The 18,194-nt window shown below is 53.8% G+C and overlaps 2 protein-coding genes across 3 annotated transcripts in view; one reads left to right on the top strand and one right to left on the bottom strand.

Moving 5' to 3' along the window:
- Window positions 1-766: 766 nt before the first annotated feature.
- On the bottom strand, window positions 767-7,518 carry CD177 (CD177 molecule). The gene is made up of 9 exons (XM_081118211.1): window positions 7,451-7,518; window positions 7,205-7,345; window positions 6,750-6,935; window positions 5,963-6,082; window positions 5,702-5,818; window positions 2,596-2,736; window positions 1,749-1,934; window positions 1,480-1,611; window positions 767-1,210 (listed from the first exon to the last, which is right to left on the bottom strand). The coding sequence occupies exons 1-9, from the start codon at window positions 7,500-7,502 to the stop codon at window positions 930-932; spliced, it is 1,356 nt and encodes a 451-aa protein (XP_080974337.1). The 5' UTR covers window positions 7,503-7,518; the 3' UTR covers window positions 767-929.
- A 7,285-nt stretch (window positions 7,519-14,803) lies between these two features.
- Window positions 14,804-18,194, top strand: part of LOC308547822 (cell adhesion molecule CEACAM21-like) — a 43,305-nt gene continuing 39,914 nt past the window's right edge. Inside the window, exons 1-2 of one of the 2 annotated variants that reach the window (XM_081118703.1) lie at window positions 14,804-14,994; window positions 15,880-16,233. In XM_081118703.1, the coding sequence (XP_080974829.1) occupies window positions 14,931-14,994; window positions 15,880-16,233 (418 nt within the window). In that variant the 5' untranslated portion in view covers window positions 14,804-14,930. The remainder of the gene's footprint in view (window positions 14,995-15,879; window positions 16,234-18,194) is intronic. The other variant, XM_081118702.1, reaches the window with a different exon arrangement.

Raw genomic sequence — 18,194 nt, forward strand, 5'->3', positions numbered from 1 at the left:
GAATTGTGTGTCTTCCATAATGAAGACTCTGATTCCCACCTGGACAAAGGAAGGGGTGGATGTGAGGAGAAGGGTGGGCTGTCAGGACACTCAGTTTCCTTTCAGAGACACTCTCTCCCCTTCTCCCCCTATGCTGCACTGTTGGGGGTGAATCTATGGGGATCTCCTGCCTTCCAGCTGGGTGCAGTCAATGGGGAGCCCTGACAGGAGATCAGAGGGCGGACACTGAGTGAGGTTGGGCGTCCAGTTCCACAGCTCCTTCTCTGTAGTGTTGCTGGGGGCTGGACAGATGACTTAGCCTGAGACCAGAGCTCCTGCCAGGCAGCTCTCTCTAAACCTCCTGCCACCCTCTCTCTGGATTCTAGTGATGGTAATGACTTCTCCGTAGTCTTTCAGGCCTAGGATGGTGACAGCCTCAGGACACTGTGCACACCCTCTGGTCTCTCATTTCACACAAATCTGTATGTCAAGTGATTCGAGTGGGATGAAGCCCCTGTTTGCGCAGGGAACCTGACTCCTAAGTAGATGCCTCATTGGTCAAAGTGTACTTTCACCTCCCAAGTCACAGCAATGCCCAAATACCCGTGGCCACAGCTCCCTGAGCTCTGCTACCACCCAGCTGGAGCAGAGATGTGCACCAGACCCAAGAAGGACGGCCTCGAGATGGTGAACCTTTCACCAGCTTCCTCTCCTCCCCCACATCAGGTCACTGGGTGTCCTGCCCTCCCCTCCCATAGAGAAACCCCAGCACTGGGAAAAAAGATGATGTCTTTATTTATCAGGTACACGTGGCATAGGACCAGTGAGGCTGCTCCCAGTCCCTTCCATATCTTACCAGGTTATAAAGTGTGTGGGTGTGGATGAGAATTCATGGAGAAGATGGGAAAACAACTCAGTGTTTGGTTATGACGTCAGAGGGAGGGTTGGATTTAGGGGGTCAGCAGGGGAGAAAAATCATGGGGCAATGGAGTCAGCAGGGAGGTCATCCCAAAGGAAAGGGCTAGGGATAGCCCCAGCACCACCACCCAAGCCAGGTTGGGGGCAGGAGCAGCCCCACTTTGGAGATTATTATTCCCACGTCCCCTTTGGTGATCATTGTTCTCAGAGTCCTCGTCTGCGATGAACTGCCCAATATTTTTGGTGTGGTTCAACAAGGAGCTGGAAGGATGGGGCATGCAGCCCTGAATGCTAAGTGGGGTGGTCAGCCCACCTATAGAGTGAAGACAGACTCAGAGGGGTCTCAGAGTAGTACATACTTAAATCCCTAAGACCCAGGAATCCCAGGCCCTACCACTGCCCTCCTCAGATCCAGAGATCAGGCTCTTAGGCCTCTCCACCCTCAGATCTAGAAATCTGAGTTCCCCATCCCCTTCCAACCTCAAGCCCATGAGCGAGGGCCTCAAGCACCCTCCCACCGCAGCACCAGTGAATCCAAGCCCCCAATCCTTTCATCTTTGGGACCTGTCCTTCTGCACTCACCTCCTCTGACATTGATGTGACCTTTATAACAATGAGTGGTGCCAGTAGGGCATGAGACGTTTTTAAAGGATGTACAGGGTTGACCTAATTGCACACAGGCAGGACACTGCAGGTCTCCTGGGACAGGGACAGCTGGGGAACAAAGAGAAGGTTGGGGTGCATAGCTTTGCTCCCAGCTGCAGTAACCCTCCTGGAGCCCAGAGTCTTTGTGTCTCCGGGTCCCCATCTCTCATGTCCCTGGTCTCCCCCATTCCTCTAGGCTCCCATACCTGGACGAGGGAGGGAGTTCAGCAGGACACTGCTACTGTTGGCCCTGTTGCACAGGTTGGAGGAGCAGAAATGGGCATAGGAGGCGACGAGCACTCCGGGGGGCCCCGAGTGGATGGAGACAGTCTTGGAATTCTGTGTCTCAGTATTGCTGCAGCCTTTGCTCCCCAATATGAGTGATTTAGGTCCTGTGGTAGTGGTGGGGAGAGAGTGACAGCTGGGCTGGGGGGGGGGGTGTAGTTCCGAGGGAGACAGGAGCCAGCGATTCCTGGGTGCTTAGCAGGCAGAGGGTATAAGTAGGTTCCCTGAGTACAACATCACAGGTCATTGCAGGTGGGGCAAGGATGAGCCTGAGCCTGGGTCCTCCCACCAGCTCGGTCACCTCTCAGTTCTTGCTCAAATGTCACCTCAGTGGAGCCTCCCATTTTTCAAATTGCAACCTTCAGCTAACTCCCCCTGTCTCCTTTCCCTGCAGGGTTTTCTGCTTCCTCACTGGCGCGTAAAGCTGTAGGAAGACAGACCCAGTGGCATCTACAGAGCCTGGCACATGACAGGTGCTCAGTAAGGCTCAGACGAAGTCACCAGTGTTACTGCGCATCAGCTCTGTTCTCAGACCTTTGCATGGCCCATCAAATATATCCCCATGACTACCCAGCATAGTAAGTACTGTTACTGCCAGCACCTTGCCCCCATTTTTCAGAAGTGGAAACCAGGGTGCGGAAAGAGGAAGGGTGAGGTGCAGAACTCCAGGCCTGGGGGGAATCAGGCAGGAGGCTCAGAGGACAGAATCCAGGGCAGGAGACCCAGGACGCCATGCTGATAGCCCGCCCCTTTGCACAGCCCACGCACCTACATCTATGAGCAGAAGTGTCTCCTGACACACCTCCTTCGGACCACATTTCACGGTTGTGATTCTATTCCATTGCTCGGGGTCCTGACTCAGGTTTTCTTTAACCTTTATCATGATCCCCCGCTGACAGATCAGAAAACCTGGGGAGAAGAAATTACCAGGGTCCGTGTAACGCCAGGGACAAACCATGTCTGTCCCTCCAGATCTCGTGCTTGGGAAGGTGGTTACATTCTTGAGTCATACTCCAGGTAACCTGGACACAGTCCCTCAATCTCAGGTTTAGAAGGGACCTTTGAAGTCTGAGCCCCACCCCTATTCTATACACCACCACTTCCGCTCCAGCATCTGCAGGGACTTTTCTCAACAGCCCTTGAAGGCTGCCCTTCACTTGGGGTGTAAAAAAGATGATGGGTCGGAGTCCTCTGGAGTCTCCCCTGGACACCTAGGAATCCTGTGCAAACTCACTTCCCATCCTGAGCCAGTCCTTGCATTGCCTCAGGCTACACCCAGGCCCTGTCCTCAAGGCTCCCAGTCTAGGGTAATGAGGAGTATAGGCTGACATCTTACATTCTTTTAACTGAGAAACCCTATGTTCCAAACAAAATGACTCCAACACCTAGTGTGTACTGAGCATTCACTGTGTGCCAGGGTGTTGTGATTACTTTCTATGGATTAGCCCATTTAAGTTTCCCAAGGAGCTCCCTCATCCGAATTACCTCATTTTCTCACAGTGACCCCCAAAATAGGTGGTGTTATCCTCCTTCTCCCCATTGTCAAGATGGAAAACAGAGGCAGAAGAATTATGAAGTGGCTTTCCCAGTGTCCCACAGCTAGCAATTAGCAGAGCTGGGCTCCTTGAGCTGAGTGGTGGGGAAGATGGCCATTGATGACCGTCCTCAGCTACCTTGGCCTCTGAGGCCCTCAGGAGTCCAATCTGAAAACTAGGAGCCTAGACCTTCACTTAAGGCCATCACATCACCAGCAGGGATGTGGCCCATGATATAGAAATTCCTGGGCCGATGACTCAGCATCCATCAACATGGGTAACCTTCAAAACAGCCCCACGAAGGAGTGCCTCTATTTCCCCGCTTCACAGACCACAATATCATGGCTCCTGCTTCCCTTCTCCCAGCCTGGTCACCCGCTTTCCCTGCCCCCACCTTCCATGTCTTGGTCAATAATAGCTCCTGTCTTGCAGTTGTTCAAGTTGAGAACATTGCTGTCATTCTTAGCAATTCTCTATGTCTTACACCCCATGTTGCATCCGTCAGGATATCCTGTTGGCCTATGCTGCAAAATACCTCTAGAACCTGACCACTTCTCATCCCCTCTGCTGCTTCCATCAGGGGCCAAGACTCACCTACTTTCTCCTGAGTCTCCTTGGGGGTCCTGTCCCCCACTCCCACCTTCCCCTTATCTAGTCGTTACCCAGAAGCCAGAAGGATCCTCATAAAAGGTAAGTTGATTCATGTCACTCCTCTGCTCAGAAGATTTAAGAGTTCCCCACCCCACTCAGAATAAAATTCTAAGTCCTTAAAATGGCCCCAAAGGCCCTGCCGCTCTGTCCATATGACCTGCTCTGCTCTTTTTAGAACACATTGCTTGGAGCCACACTGGCCTCCGGGCTCTTCCTTGAACATGCAGCAGGCACCCACCCACCCCAGGGCCTTTGCATATGCTCCTCTGCTCCCAACTGTCTGGAATCACCCAGTCCTCCTTGAATTTGGTGAAAGGGGCTCAAAGAGGTAGTGATCGCCAAAGCTGCTTCAATGGCAGAACCCAGACATGAACCCAAATCTCTCAGACTCAGACTCTAACTAGACTCTTAACTGCTGTGCTCTCCCTGACTGTGCTCACCCACCGCTCTCACTGGGACCACTGTCCAGTTCCTTGCAGCAAGACAGTCAAGGCCATTACACTCCAGCTCTTGGGTTCTACTTCAGTGGGCTCCTGCCATGGCCTGCCTGTTCGGGCAAAATGTGCCCTTGCAACCAGCTGTCTTTCAGCCCCAGGTCTTTCTAGGAGCTGCCTGTCACCCTGCAATGGCCTTCTCTCTCCGTAACATCATGTTGTTCCCCAGCTTCCAACACCTGGTCTTGCCGTTGCTCAATAAATATTTGTTAAACTGCTGAACTGAACTGAACCAGGGAAGGCAGACGCGTCCCCCAAGATCTGACTCCAATGTTAAAACTAAGTTTATGTATTAGGAGTATTCATTTGTGGCTTAGTTGCTCAGTTTCATGTGTCATTTGTGTGTATGGTATGTGGGGAAGTGTATGTGTTGGGTGTATGGAGTATGATGTGTATATGATTGGTGTGTGTGTTTTGTGTGTGGCATGTGATGTGTGGTATGTGTTTATGATGTATGTGGTATGTGTTTGCTGTGCAGGCACAGCATGGTATGAGTTCTGTGTCTGTGTTTTGTTTGTGATGTATGTGGCATGTGCTATGTGGTGTGTGGTGTGTGTGTATGAGGTTTGTGGTGTGTGTCCGGTGTAAGGAGGCATGTGGTGTGTGGTGTGTGGTATGCATGTGGCATGGCAAGTGTGGTTATGTGTGCTGTGTGTATCATGTGCTGTGTGTTTGTGTGGTATGGTGTGTGGCATGGGTTACATTGGATTTGTTTCAGGAATGCCTTCTGGATGATGAATGTCACCTAGTCCCAGAGATGAGGGTTGGACAATTAAACAGAATTAATCAAAAGGAGAGACTCAGACTGTCCCTCCGTGTGCAACACCCCTCCCTGGCTCCCGTGGCCTCAGGAGAAAGGTGAAGCCCTCAGTCTGGCTACTTGACCCACCACCAGGCCCCCCAATCTCCCTCTTCACTTCCTCACCAATATCTGTTCCCAAGACACAGCAGGTCATTTCCTGCCTCCTTGGCCTTGCACCACTGTTCCTTCTGCTTGGAGTAGCCCTTCTGAGGTTACCCACACCCGCCTTGTCTACCTGAAAAACTAGCCATCAGCCCCTCCCCCCAGACCCAGCTACACCCCATGCTCTTGCTGTGACCTTCTGAGGCAGAGCCTAGGAGCCCTTCTTGAAAACATTGTACCCCAAGGCTGCAGGGCAGGGCACAACCTCGCCTTCCGGGTGTGGGACTCACCATCAGAACCACAGTTTTCACTCACAGACAGTTTCCCGATTTCCCGAGTCTCATTAAGCAGGTTGCAGGCTGCTTCGGACATGCATCCCTGGACTATCAGATTGGTGTTGATGTCTCCTGTGGAAGGGGCCAGGCAGAGTGGGAGAGAGTAAGATGCTGCCACTGGGACCATCTAACCCTGAGGAGCCTTGCCCGCCCTCCTCCAAGCCCCAGGCCTCAGCTACCCTCAGTGCCAGCAGGGACCCCGATGTCCCAGCTCACCTCCCCTGAGCTGGAGGACCCCATTGTAGCAGTGATTGTGCCCACTGGGGCAGGTCAGCTCTGTTGCAGATCCACAGTCATTCACGGAAAAGCAGACCGGGCACGTCACGGACCCTGGGACTGGGGGAGAAGGGGAGGGGAGGACTGGGCAGGCTCTGCATTTGCATCAGGTGCCTTCCAGCCTCCTCACCTTTGTGGCTCCAGAATCACCTGCTCGGCCTCCCCAGGCTTGCCCTCCCCTCATGTTTCCTTCAGGTAGGCCTGGGGTGCAGGAAATTGGGGTCATGTGGTTGGGGAGAGTACAGTTGGGGGACATTAGACCTGGGAGGGGCACCAGAGACTGAGACAGGAGGGGTGCCTGGGAGGAACCATGCAGAATTCACCCGCAACTTCCACTACACAGTCTGAGCAGACAGGATGCCCCAAAGCGCAGAAAAATGCAAAGCATCCCCCAAGCCCGGTGTATGATACACAGGACAGTGGGGAGTTACAGGCCAGTTTCACTTTGGATGAGGCAACACCAAAACCCTAAATGAAACATGGGTGGACCGAGCCCAACAGTAGAGGAAGGGGGCATGGCCCAGGTTTTGGGCATCGCCAGAGTCTGAGGTGGGGGTTGAACTTGAGCAGTCCAGTTTGCTACCCCAGGACTCTTAGAAGAAGCTGTGCCAAAGAGGGAGTCCTGGGGAGAGTGGACAGGCTGGGTGGGAGGAAGGGGTCCTCAGTGAACAGTCCCTCTGTGCTCCCCTCCTCCCCAAGTCCACGTCCCCTCCCTCCTTGTCCGCACCTACAGAGGCGGGCAGGGCCCAGATTGGGAGGGTGGTGGACAGGTCATTGCAGAAGTCCTTGTGGCGACACACATGGGTGTAGGAGACGACGGAGAGGCCAGGGCCTTCCCTGTGCTGGGTGACACGGACCTCATGATCTTCCTTCTGGGTACAGCCCTTGATGAGCAGGAGGAACACCTGGGGTCCTAGATGACAGAGGGAGGCAGGCAGGGTGAGGATCAGGACTCCAGGGTCCTAGAGGGAGGGTCTGCCTTGCATGGCTGGGGTGAGAAGCTGGGGAGGAGGCAACTGGGCACCGGGGGGCTTGCTCCTGCTGAGGAGGGGACAGCTGGTCTGAGGGGAGGGAGTCTTTTGAGTCTCCACACAGAAGGCAGGCAGGACTAGTCAGGAGGAGAAATATCCCTGCACAGGTGAGGGGAGGAGTCAGGCTTGGGGCCTATGGGGCCTTTCTCACCGTTCTCAATGAGCATCAGCGTATCTTGGCAACCCCAGCCAGCCCCGCAGGACTCATTGCCAGTTGTCCACTGCATGGGCAGTTCTGATACTGTCCTCACAGTCTGCAGTATTCCTGCATGACAGGTCAGGGTCTGCGCGCCTGAGATGGGAACAGCAAATCCATCTTAGCCCATCCTCCTGGGAAATTCCCTCCCAAGTTGGGGTTTTCAGGGAAATTCCCTCCCAAATTGGGGTTCTCACTCACGGGGCAGCATGAAGGTGAGGCCCAGGAAAACTGACAGCAGGGCAGGGCTCATGGTCAGGGCAGCTAGAACTCTCTGGCTCCTGCTCTTCCCCCAGGCAACTGAGCCCTTTTATGTGTCTCCTCTCGCAAGGCAGTTAGGAAATGGATGGGGTGTGGAGGGCCTTGCTAAAGAAGGCCTGGGCCCACCCTCTGAGTCTCACCAGCCTAAAGAAGAAACCTGAGTCTTTCCTCTTTCCTCTTTCCTCAGACCCAAGAGTCCAGCCTTCCCCCTCCCCCCCTTGGACCCAGTAGTCCAGGTTCCCAGACCCCTCTACAGTTAAAAACGGAGGCATCCCCATTAGTGCAGATCCTCAGCCCTCTTTGCTCCTTAGCCCAGCTGTGTGGATCCCCATCCCCACCCTCTTCCTGGGTAGTTTGTGAAGGTAGTTTCCTCTTTTCTCATGGTAACCTGGCCACCTTTTGGCCCCAGGTGGGGAAACAGCTCAACTTCCTGTGAGGACATTGTGTGGTGGGTCTCAGCTGGTTCCTATGGTTTTTCTACCCTAACCTGTGCCCCCCACAGATTCCTACTTGTCTTTTCTCTCTCTTTCCTTTTAATATTGCTTTCCTTCTTATATCCTTTTCAGGACCTTCCCTCAAGCTTTCTCTTCTCCCTCTCTTGTTCTCTCCCCTCCCAACACAACACAGGCCTAGAGTCTCTAGTCCCTGCTGCCCAGGGGGGAGCTGAGGTGTGGCAGGGGGAGACTGATGGCTATGGAAGAACTAGAATATTCCTTGACTAAGCAAAGTTTCTCTGCTAGAAACATGGGAACAGTGGTGTGCTAGAAAACCAGCTTTTCAGAAAAACAGCATCAACAAACCCTGCCTCATTATGTTGGCCCATTACTGTGGTGCAAACACTCCCGCCACGTCCGATTTTGAAGCCATGGACAGTTTGACAACCACCTTGCCAAATCCCTAAATATTTAACAATCGGGTTTGCAGGCATCTACAGACCAGCTCTAGCCCACTGGGTAGGAGGGAGACAGGAAAGGATTAGGAGTGTCTGTCAGTGACTGCAGAGGCTGCAAAGGGTGACAAGAAAGGCTGAGAACAACAGTAGGGGAGAAGGAGAAATGAATGTGTAACTTGCTATGGTACATTGTTTTTGACATTTTTATACATTCTATATTGATTTTGCTCGCAAGTTTCAAATTTGCCACACAGGCACAGAGGTATTCTCTTATCTCCCACGTTTCTGCACCACTAACTGTCAGTAGATATTTTCAGTTGAGTAAATGAATAAATAAGTGGAGAGGAGGGAAAGATGGCAACAGAGCCATCACTACATTTATATAGGTTGTGAACCTTTTTTTTAAAATCCTCACTCGGTATTTTTTCCATTGCTTTTCAGAGAGTAGAAGGGAGAGAGAGAGAGAGAGAGAAACACGGATGTGAGAGAGATCCATCAATTGGTTGCCTCCCGCACGCACCCCAACCAGGCCTGGGGATGGAGCCTGCAATCGAGGTACGTGCCCTTGGCCAGAATAGAACCCAGGACCCTTCAGGTCTCGGGCTGACGCTCTAACCACCAAGCCAAACCAGCCAGGGCTGGTTGTGCACTTTTGAAACACCAACCCCTCCTAATGATTCACGTTGCTGTGCGAATGGCGCCCTCTGAAGTTGTGGGTTGCCTGGAGCAGGGCCCCTGGACGAAGAGGGGAAAGACGGTGGCCAAAGCGGCACATGGGGCCACAGATCATTCATTAAATGTCTTGTTTATCCAACAAATATTTACTGAGGCTGAAGTTTGTGCCAGTCACTGTCCTTGGGATTGCTGGGATACAGGAAGACCAACAAGAATGAGGGCCCTGCTTTTGTTGCTCTCACAGCCTGATGACTGAGACAGACACTAAATGCATACATGAGCACAGAGAAAAATCTTCGATGCTGCTGGGTGCGGGGCAGTTGATATGAAGGTAAGTGACTGAGCTGAGATCAGGGAAGATCTCCCTGAGGAGGTGACCTTTGAACTGAGAGCAGAGTGAAAAGAAGGAGCCTGTCTTGGAAAGACAGGTGGGAAGAGTATTCTAGGCAGAGGGAAGAACAGGTGCAAGGGCCCTGGGGTGGGATCGAGCTTGGCTTGTGTGGGGATTAGAAAGAAAGCAGGGCTGGACTGTGGTGGCTAAGAGGGAGAGTAGTAGAAGACAGGAATGGGAAGGCTGCCGGGGCCCAGCCAGGTAGAGTAAGTCAGGAGATTAAGGCAGCCTTCTGGGAGCCCTGTGTCTTTCACATGGCAAATGCAAAGACTGGGTGGGGAGCTGTTTAGCAAAAAGCCTGACTGCCCTTGGGGTACAATTCTGTTGGCTCCCTGGCCCGATTCACTTGCCCTCTCTGGACTTCATGCATCTGCTCGGTAAGGTGGGCATAGTGATTATCTGCGTGCATGATGGTTGTAATGCCAACGATGAAGGCCGGGGAGGTCCGCACTGGGTGCAGAGAGACCGAAGGAAAATTGTGGAGCCGAAGGAGGATGAGACACAGCTTTACTCTGCGACGGCAGGCTGAGTGTCCCTAGGAAGGAGACCGTCTTTACCCCTCGGTGGCAGGCTGAGTACACAAGAAAGACAAGCGCGCCCTGGAAAGTCAGGGGCAGGGTTTACAGGCGCGAGAACAAAATGTCTCAGCCAAGGGGACGTCAGACGTTGTCAGCTGACGGTGTCTGCTATGACTGTGCTCTGTCGTAGATGTGTGTAACGGGGGCCTTCTGCTGGCCGGTGGCCAGCAAGCCTGTTTTCACTTTCCCCACGGTGGTGAGGATTATGTAGAACCCCAAGGAGTCTCCACAAATGATGAAGAAACTTAACGTTAGGAGCCCTCACTCTGTGCAAGCCTTAGTGGGAAGTGCTTTCCTCGGGTGCGTGGCCTAGAAGCAGAGCCCGAGACAGGACTGCTGCAAGTGCTCTCCTGCCGGAGCAGCTCAAGAGAAGGGAAGCGGGGGAGCAGGCGGGGAGGGCAGGGGCTCTCACGGAGAGGTCTTGGCTGGAATCACACTTCAGTTCGATCCCTCGCATTGCCCTGCAGAGTTGGACCTGCCAATGCAAGAGCGCCCGCTTCTGCCCCTGCGTTCCAGCCAGCCATTGGCCAAGGTCTTCCCGGGAGCAGAGGGGGGTGGGGGGTGGTTAGTGGCCTGGCTGGGCTGGCCCAGAGCGACTCTCCAGAGAAGGGACATCTAGGAGGTGGTGTCAGTCCACGCCAACTTGCCAAGGGCATCTGGGCAGGACGAAGCACACCCTCTCCAGAGCTGGGGACAGACTTGACACGAGGGGCCAGCTCCTAACCACTTCCTCTGTGTGGGGATCTTCTGTGAGTTTCTAGGAATACCAGCTTCATAACGAGAACAGAAATACTGACGATGCTAAACACTACCTGACGTCGCTGCCGCAGGGTGCCATAGTGACGAGCTCTTAGGCCTTCGCCCCGCACTGCCAGGCCGCTGTCTCTCTGTTCTGCTCTCTCTTCATTGACTGCAGCAACGGCAACAGTTCCTCGTTCTCCTGCAGCAGAGGATCCAGACACTGACAGGCGGGGAGAAGCTTGCCAAGGCCTCTAAGTCAGGCTGTGGCTGAGCCAGCGTCACCCCTGGGCCCCTCAGCTCACAGTTTAGCCGACTCGTTCTGCTTTCTTCTTGACTGGTCACTGGATTTGACAGATTGGTGACCTGTCAAATTTATTTGAGCCAATAAATGCTCAAAAATGTGAGATGATGTCATTATTGTTGACTTAAGCTCACATCCCACAACGGATCCCACCTCTGGCGGATCCCATTTGCAACAACTCTACAGTAGAGGTGACACCAAGTCCCTCACAGGAAGGGCAGTGGTCATGTGATGGCCGGTGGGAGCACGTGAGGAGGTTGTTGAAATCTGAGCTCTGACCCTCCTCCAGGCAAATGCGTGGAGGGCGCCTGGACACTGTTGTGGACAGTGGGGATGGACAGGAGGGCACCCATGTTGGTAGCAACACTGATCTTAGATTTTTTCCAAAAAATTCTAAAGCCCTCTTCAGTATTCTTATGTTTATGGCAATAGACTTATTTGCCCATCCGAGTAGAAAAACCTGTGTCAGAGCAAACTCTTTGGTGAATGTCAGTTCCTCTGCACTCAGGTCACCAATCTGTCAAATCCAGTGACACCAGCCATGTTGTAGGATCAAGAACACCCTTCTTCCTTGGAGGTGATGTTTGATCAAAGGGAAGGCGACTGTGGAGAGAAATGTGATGTCTCCGTGGAAAACTCCAGAAGCACAGCCTTCTGGGAGATCAGGTGCGGCTCTGTTCAGGGCCTCTCAGCTATTTTGCACCTGTTTATAAGTTGCTGGGAACTTGCATCTCTTTATAAACTGCAGGAACTGATGGAGATGCAAACTGGGTCCTGGCTGAAAGGATTTAGTTGTGTTTCCCTCCACTGTGCAGAAAGCAGCTTTGTTATGATCTAGAGGCCTTAATGTTTCCTCAGAATCACTTATTTTTACACAGGTTCTTCCTGACTACAGGTCTCTTACCTTAATTATTTTAGAGCATTTCTTTTAGAAATGTAATTGCAATTTGTAATTGCAGATGTTTTCTCTGCACCTTTGAAATATACATAAGTCTCCTTAAAAACCACCTGTAATAAGCTGATCCTGTCACCTAGCTCACAGCGTCCATCCTCACTATATTTCCTAATCTTCCAATTTCTTTCCTTATCTGACTACAATCCTCCAAATAAATGTTTCTAGTTTCCCTCCCTTGCTTCTGACTTGTTGTCCACAGCAGGAGATGACCTGACTGCCCAGATCCTTCTGGGGCCCCAGGTTGCCCAGGGATGGCCTTTTCCTAGAATCCGAGAAGACCTGCAGGCATGAAAGGGCGCACGTCAGTAGCAGCCTAACAACAGTGCTCTCATTCCACATCCTTTTTCCCAGCAACTTCAAGGAACAGGATCACAGAGATTTCAAAAGAATCTGCACCAAATATGCTGGAGCCAAATGTGAAAAGGAAAAGCAGGTATTTACATTTTAAAACAGAAAACAAATATACTGACGTTTGCTGTCCAGATATTCTACTTAGTATCTGATACCTATCTGTTAATGTTTTATTTTATTTTATTTTCAAAATCACAGCATACAAGGAAAAAAAGATATTCTGTCATGAAACTCAACAACTCCAGTAAACAGGCAGGTCCCTGTCACATCAGCCACCACTGGTCTGCAGTGAACAACTAACCCTGTTTTGGGGCCTCTAGGACCTGGAGCTCAGGGCAGACAGCAGTGTCCTCATTCGTTGATTTCTTTGTTTTTACAAACTCCACGTGCCTGTTTTTAACGAGTCCACAACCAGAACCTGGGAAGTGGGAGATAAGTCTCTCCTCTGGTTCTGTGTCCTGTCCTGCTCCTTGCGGCCTCTGGGGCGTTTGGCTGAAATCCTTGGAGACCTGGCCAGAGGTGGATTGTGGGTAAGCAGAGGTGGGCACAGGGGGGGCTGTGGAGGGCTGGGGTGTGCTCAGAGTCAGGATGAGAAATTGTAAAGCCTGGGGTTTGGCGAGGTGTTAGGCATTATATGGGTTCAAGGGGACCTAGTGGTGTCGTGCAAGAGGTCTGATTTTGGGTGGCTCAGGATGGGGCTGAGAAATGGGAGAGAAGGGCCATCCTACCTGTTGAAGGAGGAGCCCCTGGATCTGATGCAGTGAACTGGGGCTGCCACTCTCCCAGTCTCGGCTGGGTGCGAGGGTGAGTCAGCGCTGGGACAAAGCGTACGGTCTTAAGGACTGAGACTAGTGCTTTCATACGGGGACGAGCGGGGCACCAGGTGTACAGCTGGCAGGGTACGTGGGGCAGGAGATAAGGGGCAGAAAGAGGCAGAACCCAGATGGGTAGTTTCCAGGGCTGGGGTGGGGAGGGGGCAACCTCTCAAAGGGGGCGGGTTTATTTGAGGCGGTGGAAGTGTTTAGCTCTAGGTAGACGCGGTGGCAGCATGGCTACTCGATAGCCTGGGGCCTCCCCGGGGGCTGCTGACCCCCCTCAGCAGCACCCACAGCCCAGCAGGGTCCAGCCCCACCAGCATCGCTCAGCCCGCAGCCCCTCTCGCCCTCCACGCAGCCCACCCTGGGCTCTGTGAGCTCCTCCGTCCAGCCAGGCATCTGCCCACCAAAGACCAGTCCCCTGCAGGCAGCTCTTCCCCCCACCCTCTGTCCCTAAAGGGGCGACGGGCCACTCAGGATTCAGGTCTCAGCCAAGAGGTCACTTTCTCAGAAGGGCTCTCTGTGACCCCCAGACCAGCTGAGACTCGAGTACACGCTCTGGACACACCAGAAATTTTCCTTCCCTGCCTTTCTCTGGATTATAATTAGCTTCTTCATGCTGTGATTTCTCTGAGAACCTGTCTCAAGGTGAACTCTACGAGCGCAGGGCCCACATATGTCCCATCCGTTCTCTGTGGGGCTCCCAGGGCCCAGCCCAGGGCCTAACACATCACAGAGGCTCAGTAAACACTCATTAAATGGGTGAGGGAAACCACACAGCAGACGCCTGTCACCTGTGTGACACTTGCAGTAGGAGCAGGTTCCTTACACACAGGAAGGCATTGGTGTCAGCATGGAAGGAGGCCACCGAGTGCCCGAGGATGTCTCAGGGAGGGAAGGGTCTTTTCCCCTCATACAGTCAGGACAGAGGACAAGTGTGCTCCACAGGCCAGTAAGATCCACCTCCCTTGAGAGCTTGTTAGATGGAGACTCTCTGGTCCACCGCACACTTGCTGAGTCAGAATCTGCATTTTATCTGCATTTTAACAGGACCAGGAGCCCCTCCCCAGCACAGGAGAGGGGGAGGGGTGTCCCACCCCACATCACGGGGTCTCATTCTGGTTGGGCATCCACCTTAGCTGAGCAGCTGCTGAAGCAGCACTTTTAAGGTTCCACCTGGACATCACAGCCTTTACAAAGTTTCACAGGAGATCCGATGTACTGGGGCAGTGGCACCCGGGTGACAAGAGTTCCTGAGATAGCCGCAGGAGGGAAAGTCAAGTGAGAGAGAGAGAGGGCTGGGGGGGGGGGGGGCACTGTGCACCTGACGGGGAGCTGCGGGGAATGCAGGGACCTGGACGCCCCAGGCTAGTGCTTTTCCAAACCTGTGTGTGTGTGAGTGTGTGTGTGTGTGTGTGTGTGTGTGTGTGTGTGAGTGTTCAGATGCCTCAGCTGTTCCCAGGTAATGGAAACATAGAGCGATGGTTAACTGGAAGGAGGGGACAGGGGTTGCAGGAATGAGGGGTGGGAGAGGGAGGTTCCTGGGCACAAACCCCGCCCTGGCCCACGTGACCAGAAAAGCAGTCTTGTTCCAGGAGGAGGCTCAGGGCACCGGGAAAAGGGACAGCAAGATCCCCACTGTGGGAACAGAGGTGCCTGGGAGCCTGACGGGACCTGAAGCTCTTCTCACAGAGGGAGGGACAGAGCAGGCAGCGGCCACCATGGAGTCCCCCTCAGCCCTTGTGCTCAGAGGACTTGTCCCCTGGCTGGGGCTCCTGCTGGCTGGTAAGGAGGGGACAGTCCCTGTGGGTGGACGGGAGGAGGTCCCTTGCTGGAATCTCCTGGGGAGCACAGGGCTCTGGGAGCGGAGGGAGGGCTGCTGTGTGGACCTGAGGGGAGAGGACAGGGGAGCAGGGTAGGCTGGGGAGGGGGCTCAGCAACAACAAATTCCCATGATCTGGACGTGGCGAGGGGCGGGAAACCTAGACTGCTGTTCATTTCCTAAGTCATTCACCACTGAGCATTGAATTTTGTAAACTGATGTAATAATAATAATTTATGTCAGATGACATCAGAAAAGACTTAACCAGGGGCGCTAAACATTGTCCTCACCACCAACCTCAGAAATGGGCACATACACCCCAGGAGCTGCAGGCCCCTGGGAGCACTCACTCCTTCACCCCCAGGTCTTTGCAGCCTGTTGCAGGCAGTGGGGGTGCAACAAGGTCAGACAAGCCCCGGCCCCAGGGAGCTCACCTTCTATGGGGAGGAGACAGACAAGGAAAGATCTACATGTGATGTCAGGGACCCACAAGTGTCATGAAGGGAACAGAGCAGGGACAGGCCAAAAAGTGAAGACAGAGGGTCTTTAGAGGAGGTGGTGAGCAGAGGTGTCTCCCAAGGACGCCCCCGAGTGTCAGCAGGGGCCTGAGGGCAGTGAGGGGGTGAGCCAGGCAGACACCTGGAGAGAGTGTTCAGAACAGGAAATTGCAAGTTCAGAGGAGCTGAAGTCATGGTGGCCATGCTGCTGACCTGGACCATGGGAGACACACAGACACACACACACACCCCCCCCAAGGTTGAGAGATGAGACCTGCTCAGGACCCAGGGCCTCATCTCTCCATCCCAACACACACACCCAAATATTGATCCATTTCTCTTCCCTCCTAGCCTCACTGTTGACCTTCTGGAGCCCACCCGCCGCTGCCCAGCTCACTGTCGTGCCCATCAATGCGCCTGAGGGGAAGGACGTGATTCTGCCCATCCTCAACATGCCTCCAAATGTGTTAGGCATTGAGTGGTACAAAGGGCTACAGGAAGACTACAATTTAAGAATTGCATTGATGACAGTGTTCCACAAAAGGTATACGCCAGGGCCTGCCTACAGCGGTCGAGAGAAAATAATCTACGATGGGTCCCTGCTGCTAGAGAAGGTCACTAAGGAGGACACAGGCTACTACACCATAATAGTCTACTCTCTAAGTCTACAAAGACATATAGCCTCTGCAAGGCTCCATGTGTACGGTGAGTGACTGCTCTCGGCCTCTGGGTGTCGGGTGGGGTGAATTCTACTTCACACACAGGACTGACTGCCCTGGACTCGCCTCCATCCACCTCTCATCATGTCCCGGGCTGGGTTTGGGCCTTTAGTGCAGGTCACACACAGTGGACACAAACTTCCTAAGATCAGAGCTCCCTTCCCAGATGCCAGTCCTGCAGACACTCACCACAGAGAGAAGGACCAGTCTCATGGGGGTGACTCAGCAGAGGGAGACCAGTCTCAGTCCCTGGGCCCCTCCCCATGACCGTGACCCTGACCCTGAGGACAACCCTGCAGGGCTCGATCAGAGCCTGACCTGAGGGGCCCCCTGGGATCCTCACCGAGAAGCTCAGCTCGGGAAGCCCTTCCCCAGTCCTCTGCTCGAGGCTCCTGCTCCAGGGACCCTGGGGAGCCCATGTCAGGCTGGCTTAGGCGTCCTGTGGGGTCTGACTGGGAACAGCAGTTTCTCTGGTGGTTGAATCACAAGGCTTTTGAGTGAACCACCAGCCAGGCTGCAGCCCCAGGAGCTGCCTCTGGGCGGGATGGAGCCTGTCCTTCAGCTGAGACTGCGTGTGGAGAGCACACACGGCAAGGTCCCTGGGTCATTAGCCATTTGCCAGCTGCTCTGAGGGACTTAGGAAAGTCCAGAGAAAGGTCAGTGACCCAAGGAAGGAGCAGAAGCAAAAAGGTGCTCCTGGCAGCCCCTCGTCCACAGCCCAGGTGATTCTCTCTTGGAGTCGATCAAGAACAGGTGCCTCTTGTTTGAGCAGCTCCCCTTTCCCAAGGTTTAGTCAGATACTGTGACTATTTTACGGTTAATACACTGACAACCTGGTGGCCAAATATTCATCATACTTCACTGAGGGGAAACTAGGCACAGGGAGACACACTCACTAAAGCAGAGTCCCTCGGACCATGAGCAGCTGAGCAGAGTCACTCGAGGTCTGTCTGCAGCCCCAGCCCCAGCCCCTCCTCCACCCCGGGGCCTTATCAGGTGCCTGTGGACCCCGAGACCAACCATTGGTTCGGATCCTCTCTTCTTGGGCGTCCTGAGCTCAGAGGGAGAGATTCTGGCCTGAAAACAACAGCAAATGGAGAATGAATGTGGTTTTACTCCAGAACGAAATGACCTGCAGTGACAATGAGAGTCCGCACTGGGAACGCCCCGGCCTCCCCTCAGGTGCTCTCTAGAGACATAGTCCTTCCTGCAGTTGGTCCTGGGCCCTGGGGTATCAATAATAATTTTAACTTCTTTCCAAATTTTTATCTCATAACCACCAAACACAAATGGTCCATGGGGACAGAATTTCAGCAAGTCCGTGCTCCCCTCTTACCGTCCCTCACCCCCCTTCTGCGTCTGCACAAGTCCCCACCTGCCCTCCGCGGAGGGAGATGGGCTTCCATGACCAAGGGCAGGGCGCGTGGTGCTGCGGCCCCAGGGAGCCCCCGCCTGCCCCCCGCGCTCTGTCCTAGCTCACTCCCGGGCGCTGCTCTATCATTTATGGGCTCACTGGCTCCTGCCAGTCACACTCCCCTGGGAAGGCCTGACCCAGCTCTTGGCCCAGAGGCCTGAGTAATCAACTGAGCCCTGGCTTGCTCCTGATCCCCAAGTGTTATTTCTGCTCCAACTCCAGTCTCTGGGATACACTGGGAAATGGTGCCTGATAGAAACACACCTCAGCTGGGTGAGGGAGGCCTGTGCAGCCTGAAGAATGGCCCTTGGTCGGCCAGGCAGTGAGCTGGTCAGTGAGGAACCAGGACAGGCGCCGGGTGGCCTCTGGCTCCCAGTCCTACGTCTTTCCATGAACAAACCCTGATAGTTCCCTGACACCTGAGAAAGTCTGTGCTTCCCCCCAGACATAGAGCGGGTGGCCTTCCATCTCTGAGCGCTCAGGTCCCCGTGCATTTGTCCTGTGATACGCAGACCTGCCGTATTCTTTTTGGA

The sequence above is a fragment of the Miniopterus schreibersii genome (genome assembly GCF_964146895.1).
Source record: "Miniopterus schreibersii genome assembly, chromosome: 18".
Taxonomy (NCBI): domain Eukaryota; kingdom Metazoa; phylum Chordata; class Mammalia; order Chiroptera; family Miniopteridae; genus Miniopterus; species Miniopterus schreibersii.

What these genes read in the sequence shown, in the direction of transcription:
- CD177 (XM_081118211.1), bottom strand. Translation starts at nt 7,502, where the DNA reads ATGAGCCCTGCCCTGCTGTCAGTTTTCCTGGGCCTCACCTTCATGCTG. An exon ending in GCTGATGCTCATTGAGAACG is followed by an intron (nt 6,936 to 7,204) that starts GTGAGAAAGGCC and finishes TCTGTCATCTAG; the next exon opens with GACCCCAGGTGTTCCTCCTG. An exon ending in GGTCCTCCAGCTCAGGGGAG is followed by an intron (nt 5,819 to 5,962) that starts GTGAGCTGGGAC and finishes CCCCTTCCACAG; the next exon opens with GAGACATCAACACCAATCTG.